Here is a 7,500-nt window from a genome sequence, read left to right as displayed (position 1 = left end):
TCTCTTTTTTCACAGTCGCAGGATTTTACACAAACGACTTGAAGCACAAACGACAAACAAAGTGATTTCACTTTTTAATGAAGTGAGTTTAAATAAAAACTGAGTCTGAGTCACTGTGAATCACATTTACACTTGATTCACTTGATCTTTGACTTTCTCTACAGTTTCGTCTTTGTTCTTCTCTGGACTCGACCTGAGTTTGATCTGGACTCAGGTCTGAGCTCAAAGACTCGACTGTTTTACTCAGACGTGTGTTTCCAGTGAGTCTGGCTTTAAGAGGATCAGTAGATTTATTCTATTCAGTTTATTTGTTGAAGTTTACGATTCTCCTCCTTTGTTCAAACACAAATGAATAAAAGCACTTTAATCTTCTCCTTTTCCTCTCCTTCTGTTGTTCTTCTGTTGTTCTTCTGTTGTTCTTCTGTTGTTCTTTTGCTGTTCTTCTGTTGTTCTTCTGTTGTTCTTTTGTTCTGTTGTTCTTCTGTTTGTTCTTCTGTTCTTCTTTGTTGTTCTTCTGTGTTCTTCTGTTGTTCTTCTGTTGTTCTTTTGTTCTGTTGTGTTCTTCTGTTTGTTCTTTGTGTTCTTTTGTTGTCTTTCTGTTGTTCTTTCTGTTGTTCTTCTGTTGTTCTTCTGTTGTTCTGTTTGTTCTCTGTTCTGTTCTTTTGTTGTTCTTCTGTTGTTCTTCTGTTGTTCTTCTGTTGTTTTCTTTGTTGTTCTTCTGTTGTTCTTTCTGTTGTTCTTTGTTGTTCTTCTGTTGTTCTTTTGTTGTTCTTCTGTTGTTCTTTTGTTGTTCTTCTGTTGTTCTTCTGTTGTTCTTTTGTTGTTCTTCTGTTGTTCTTTTGTTGTTCTTCTGTTGTTCTTCTTCTGTTGTTCTTCTGTTGTTCTTCTGTTGTTCTTCTGTTGTTCTTCTGTTGTTGTTCTTCTGTTGTTCTTTTGTTGTTCTTCTGTTGTTCTTCTGTTGTTCTTTGTTGTTCTTCTGTTGTTCTTTTTGTTGTTCTTTTGTTGTTCTTCTGTTGTTCTTTTGTTGTTCTTTCTGTTGTTCTTCTGTTGTTCTTTGTTGTTCTTTTGTTGTTTTCTGTTGTTCTGTTCTTCTGTTGTTCTTTTGTTGTTCTTCTGTTGTTCTTCTGTTGTTCTTCTGTTGTTCTTTCTTGTTTTCTTTTGTTGTTCTTCTTGTTGTTCTTTTGTTGTTCTTCTGTTGTTCTTTGTTGTTCTTTTGTTGTTCTTCTGTTGTTCTTCTGTTGTTCTTTTGTTGTTCTTTTGTTGTTCTTCTGTTGTTCTGTTGTTGTTCTTCTGTTGTTCTTTTGTTGTTCTTCTGTTGTTCTTCTGTTGTTGTTCTTCTGTTGTTCTTTTGTTGTTCTTCTGTTGTTCTTTTGTTGTTCTTTTGTTGTTCTTTGTTGTTCTTCTGTTGTTCTTTTGTTGTTCTTCTGTTCTTCTGTTTGTTCTTCTGTTGTTCTTTGTTGTTCTTTTGTTGTTCTTCTGTTGTTCTTTTGTTGTTCTTTTGTTGTTCTTCTGTTGTTCTTTTGTTGTTCTTCTGTTGTTCTTCTGTTGTTCTTTTGTTGTTCTTGTTGTTCTTCTGTTGTTCTTTTGTTGTTCTTTTGTTGTTCTTCTGTTGTTCTTTTGTTCTTTGTTGTTCTTTTGTTGTTCTTCTGTTGTTCTTCTGTTGTTCTTCTGTTGTTCTTTTGTTGTTCTTCTGTTGTTCTTTTGTTGTTCTTGGTTTATTGGGTTTAACTTCTTCTCTTGGGTTTAAGGACGTGGATTGAAAACTTCACTCTTAAATCTTAAATCTTAAACCTGCTGCAAAACTTTTTAAAGCCGAAGCCTCAACAGGAGCAGAACATCGACTGTTTCTTCAGTCGACTAAAGTTAAATCATATTAAAGACTTAAAACACTCGCAGGACTTGAAATATGTTTTTTTTGTGAACTCAAATTCACACGTTTTATAAAAAAAAAGGTAGAATTCGTTGACTCCAGAAATGATTATCTCCTAAACTGTTGCTGGAGCCGTGAACTTGGAAAATCTGTGCAGCAGGTTTGGTTCAGTCTGAGTCTGAGTCGGCAGGTGCACGAGTCTGGATTTTACAAAAAGATTCCTTCTGTTGTCCTACCTGTGCGTCTCCATGGTGACGGTCGGCTCCTGTCGGCTCCTGTCGGCTCCTGTCGGCTCCTGTGGGCTCCTGTCGGCTCCTGTGGGCTCCTGTCGGCTCCTGTCGGCTCCTGTGGGCTCCTGTCGGCTCCTGTCGGCTCCTGTCGGCTCCTGTGGGCTCCTGTGGGCTCCTGTCGGCTCCTGTCGGCTCCTGTGGCTCCTGTCGGGCTCCTGTCGGCTCCTGTGGGCTCCTGTCGGCTCCTGTGGGCTCCTGTGGGCTCCTGTGGGCTCCTGTGGGCTCCTGTCGGCTCCTGTCGGCTCCTGTGGGCTCCTGTCGGGCTCCTGTCGGCTCCTGTCGGCTCCTGTCGGCTCCTGTCGGCTCCGTGAGCAGGAGCGACTGCACCTGCCTCAGCTGAGTTCCTGCCGCACCTGCACTTCCTCATTCTTTGGGCGTTTCTCCAAAACCGGTTTAACTCTGACACACACAACACCTGACACACACAGCACCTGACACACACAGCACCTGACACACACAGCACTGACACACACACACCACATGACACACACAGCACCTGACACACACAGCACCTGACACACACAACTGACACACACACACCTGACACACACAACACCTGACACACACAGCACACTGACACACACAGCACACACTGACACACACACACACACACAGCACCTGACACACACACACACCTGACACACACACCTGACACACACAACCTGACACACACATGACACACACAACACTGACACACACAGACACACACAGACACACACATGACACACACAGCACACACAGACTGACACACACACCTGACACACACACATGACACCTGACACACACAACTGCACCTGACACACACACACACACTGACACCTGACACAGACACACACACACACGCACCTGACACACACAGACACACACACTGACACACACACACCTGACACACACAGCACTGACACACACAGCACCTGACACACACAGCACCTGACACACACACACACTGACACACACAGCACCTGACACACACAACACACTGACACACACACACCTGACACACACACTGACACACACACCTGACACACACAGCACCTGACACACACAACACTGACACACACACACACACTGACACACACACAACACTGACACACACACACACACACCACACACACTGACACACACACACTGACACACACACACCTGACACACACCTGACACACACACACCTGACACACACACCTGACACACACAACACCTGACACACACACACACACTGACACACACAACACCTGACACACACAACACACACACAGCACCTGACACACACAGCACCTGACACACACAACACCTGACACACACAACACCTGACACACACACACACACACAGCACCTGACACACAACACTGACACACACAGCACCTGACACACACAGCACCTGACACACACAACACCTGACACACACAGCACCTGACACACACAGCACCTGACACACACAACACCTGACACACACAACACCTGACACACACAGCACCTGACACACACAACACCTGACACACACACACACACACACCTGATGACACACACAACACATGACACACACAGCACCTGACACACACAGCACCTGACACACACACACACACTGACACACACAACACCTGACACACACAGACACTGACACACACACACACACAGCACTGACACACACAGCACTGACACACACAGCACACATGACAACACACAGACACACACACATGACACACACACACACAACACACAACACAACACCTGACACACAGGATAAACCAGGACTAAACCAGGTCTAAAGGTAACCAGGTAAACCAGGACTAAACCAGGACTAAACAGGACTAAACCAGGTCTAAACCAGGTCTAAACCAGAACTAAACCAGACTAAACCAGGACTACACAGGACTAAACCAGACTAAACCAGGTCTAAACCAAGTCTAAACCACGACTAAACCAGGACTAAACAGGACTAAACAGGTCTAAACCAGGTCTAACCAGGACTAAACCAGTAAACCAGGACTAATTCAAGGTCTAAACCTAAACCAGGACTAAACAGGACTAAACCAGGTTAAACCAGGTCTAAACCAGGACTAAACCAGACTAAACCAGAACTAAACCAGACTAAACCAGGACTAAACCAGAACTAAACCAGGTCTAAACCAGAACTAAACCAGATTAAACAGGTCTAAACCAGGTCTAAACCACGACTAAACCAGGACTAAACCAGGACTAACCAGACCAGGTCTAAACCAGGTCTAAACCAGGTCTAAAACAGGACAAACCAGGTCAAAACCAGGACTAAACCAGGTTCTAAACCAGGACTAAACAGGTCAGGACTAAACCAGGTCTAAACTAAACCAGGTCTAAACTAAACCAAACAGGTCTAAATCAGGACTAAACCCAGGTCTAACCAGGACTAAACCAGAACTAAACAGGACTAAACCAGGTAAACCAGGTCTAAACCAGGAACTAAACAGGTCTAAACAGGTTAAACAGGACTAAACCAGGTCTAAACCAGGAAACCAGGTCTAAACCAGGACTAAACCAGAAACCAGACTAAACCAGGTCTAAACCCAGGTCTAAACCAGGTAAACCAGTAAACCAGGTCTAAACCAGGACTAAACTAAACCAGGACTAAACCAGGACTAAACCAGGACTAAACAGGTAAAGGACTAACCAGGTCTAAACCAGGTAAACTAAACCAGGACTAAAGGTCTAAACCAGGACTAAACCAGGACTAAACCAGGTCTAAACCAGGTCTAAACCAGGACTAAACCAGGACTAAACCAGGACTAAACCAGGTCTAAACAGGACTAAACCAGGTCTAAACCAGGACTAAACCAGGACTAAACCAGGACCAGGTAAACCAGGACTAAACCAGGTCTAAACCAGGACTAAACCAGGTCTAAACCAGGTAAACCAGGTCTAAACCAGGTCTAAACCAGGACTAAACCAGGTCTAAACCAGGTCAAACCAGGACTAAACAGGTCTAAACCAGGTCTAAACCAGGACTAAACCAGGTCTAAACAGGTAAACCAGGAAACAGGACTAAACAGGTCAAACCAGGACTAAACCAGGTAAACCAGGAAACCAGGTAAACCAGGACTAAACCAGGTCTAAACCAGGTCTAAACCAGACTAAACCAGGTCTAAACCAGTAACCAGGTCTAACTAAACCAGGTCTAAACTAAACCAGGTCTAAACAGGATAAACTAAACAGGACTAAACCAGGTCTAAACCAGGTAAACTCTAAACCAGGTCTAAACCAGGACTAAACCAGGACTAAACCAGGTCTAAACCAGGACTAAACAGGACTAAACGGTCAAACCAGGACTAAACCAGGACTAAACCAGGTCTAAACCAGGTCTAAACCAGGTAAACCAGGACTAAACCAGGACTAAACCAGGACTAAACCAGGACTAAACCAGGTCTAAACCAGGTCTAAACCAGGTAAACTAAACCAGGACTAAACCAGGACTAAACCAGGTAAACCAGGACTAAACCAGGTCTAAACCAGGACTAAACCAGGACTAAACCAGGACTAAACCAGGTCTAAACCAGGTCTAAACCAGGACTAAACCAGGACTAAACCAGGTCTAAACCAGGTCTAAACCAGGACTAAACCAGGTCTAAACCAGGACTAATGTTGGATGAGAGAGAAAGAGAGAACCGCGATCCCGTGTAGCAGGTATTTGGTCTGTGCCATTAGAGCCGCAGAGTTTTACGTGCGCTGCTCTGACTCAATAAGAGAAACACACAGTAAATATAATTTCACCTCCAAACACTCGTTCTTTAACAACGAACCTGGTTGGACAGTTGCATAGTGACAAGGACGGGCAAGTCATTCTGCGCCTGTCATCCCAAACTCCAAAACCTGAGCTGCGTAAAGAGGATTCCCAGCCGTCATTTAGAATGCGTTTATTTTATCTTATCTTATCTTATTGATTGTTGAAGATGCACCACTGTAGGTCCTGGTTCAGGGACAGATGTGTAAGAATTGGAAACTTTTATGAATGGAGGTGACGGGGCATTTGGCTCAAGGCGCAATGATACGGCCAAGCAGAGAAACTACGAAAGACTGGATTATGAGACAATTTGGACATTTTTGTGAATGGACAGGAGCAGGAGACATTCATTACCTGTCGCACGAGAACCTGTGAAGCTCAGCGTGGTGTGAGAGTGAAGCGCAGTCAGAGGCACTAAAAGGATCAATGATTTAGGAATTTGGATATTTTCATGAATAAGAGCTAAAAGATGAGAATTCTACCTGGTCATGGAGGACAGAGCGGCTCACACACGGACCCGGACACGCGTGGGTCCCTCATAAACTCATAAAAGTTTATAAAGACTCATTCTCCTCGTGCGCACTTAAAGATGCAGACTTTTACGCACTCGTTAACCTGGCACCTCCACGCGCTCTCACCTGCAGGAGGTCATGCGGCCCCTCAGGTCATGCGGCCCCTCAGGTCATGCGGCCCCTCAGGTCATACGGCCCCTCAGGTCATACGGGCCCTCAGGTCATGGGCCCCTCAGGTCATGGGCCCCTCTCGTGCCAACAGAGCAGCGTGTGTAAAGCGTGTGTAACAATTTAGCAGATAGTTTTTGGTTTTTTTTACAAAATCACAGCTCTGGTTCTGTATTTCTCAATGGGAAAGACGATCAAACTTTAGTCACTTGTATCAGGTCCACAGTGAAACACACTTGTATTTACCTTCTGTACAGACTGACCACAGCAAACGCCAGGATTTGAAAAGTACATTTTAAAGCACTTTTATTAACAGTATTTCTAGAACTGGGCCATTTCACACAACACAGATCTGCCCCAGGTGCATGTTGTAATGATGGTAAACGCCCAAATACAACCACAGATTCATGTTCTCTGTGGATTTTGACGGGGATACGAGCCTACGCTTGTGTAGAGCCTCAAAAAATAGGATGGATCCTATTTTCTGAAATCTATGCGCGCAGGACGAGCTGCTCCATATGCGTGCCGCCCTCTTTCACTTTCCATGTATTCTAAAAGTAACGTCCAAAAGTTTCAGTTTTTACGCTCGCGTAAGGCAAAATACACACATGCAGTGGAGCCAGGTCTATAATCTCTGAAAAGTTCAAACACAAACTGTCTCCAACGCGACACGCACAGAACAGTCACAGTCAGCCGCTACATCCTGTCGCAGAAAAACATATATTCCACTGAATAAACGTATATTCCACTGAATAAACGTATATTCCACTGAATAAACGTATATTCCACTGAATAAACGTATATTCCACTGAATAAACGTATATTCCACTGAATAAACGTATATTCCACTGAATCGTGTCCTTTTAGTCCGACAAAAGTTGAACCACATCAGCAGCACAAGAAGCTGCT

The 7,500-nt window shown here is 44.2% G+C and overlaps 1 protein-coding gene across 1 annotated transcript in view; it reads right to left on the bottom strand.

The window, feature by feature from the left end:
• Window positions 1-2,190, bottom strand: part of si:rp71-17i16.5 (phosphatidylinositol 4,5-bisphosphate 3-kinase catalytic subunit gamma isoform) — a 25,489-nt gene extending 23,299 nt beyond the window's left edge. Inside the window, exon 1 of the mRNA XM_055166068.1 lies at window positions 2,107-2,190. Within this exon, the coding sequence (XP_055022043.1) occupies window positions 2,107-2,120 (14 nt within the window). The 5' untranslated portion in view covers window positions 2,121-2,190. The remainder of the gene's footprint in view (window positions 1-2,106) is intronic.
• Window positions 2,191-7,500: the final 5,310 nt, after the last annotated feature.

Source organism: Boleophthalmus pectinirostris, unplaced genomic scaffold, assembly GCF_026225935.1.
Source record: "Boleophthalmus pectinirostris isolate CB_2022bp ecotype Guang Dong unplaced genomic scaffold, ASM2622593v1 HiC_scaffold_8, whole genome shotgun sequence".
Taxonomy (NCBI): Eukaryota; Metazoa; Chordata; class Actinopteri; order Gobiiformes; family Gobiidae; genus Boleophthalmus; species Boleophthalmus pectinirostris.
The sequence above is the reverse complement of the archived record's forward strand: the minus strand, read 5'-3'. Positions and strand labels throughout refer to the sequence as shown.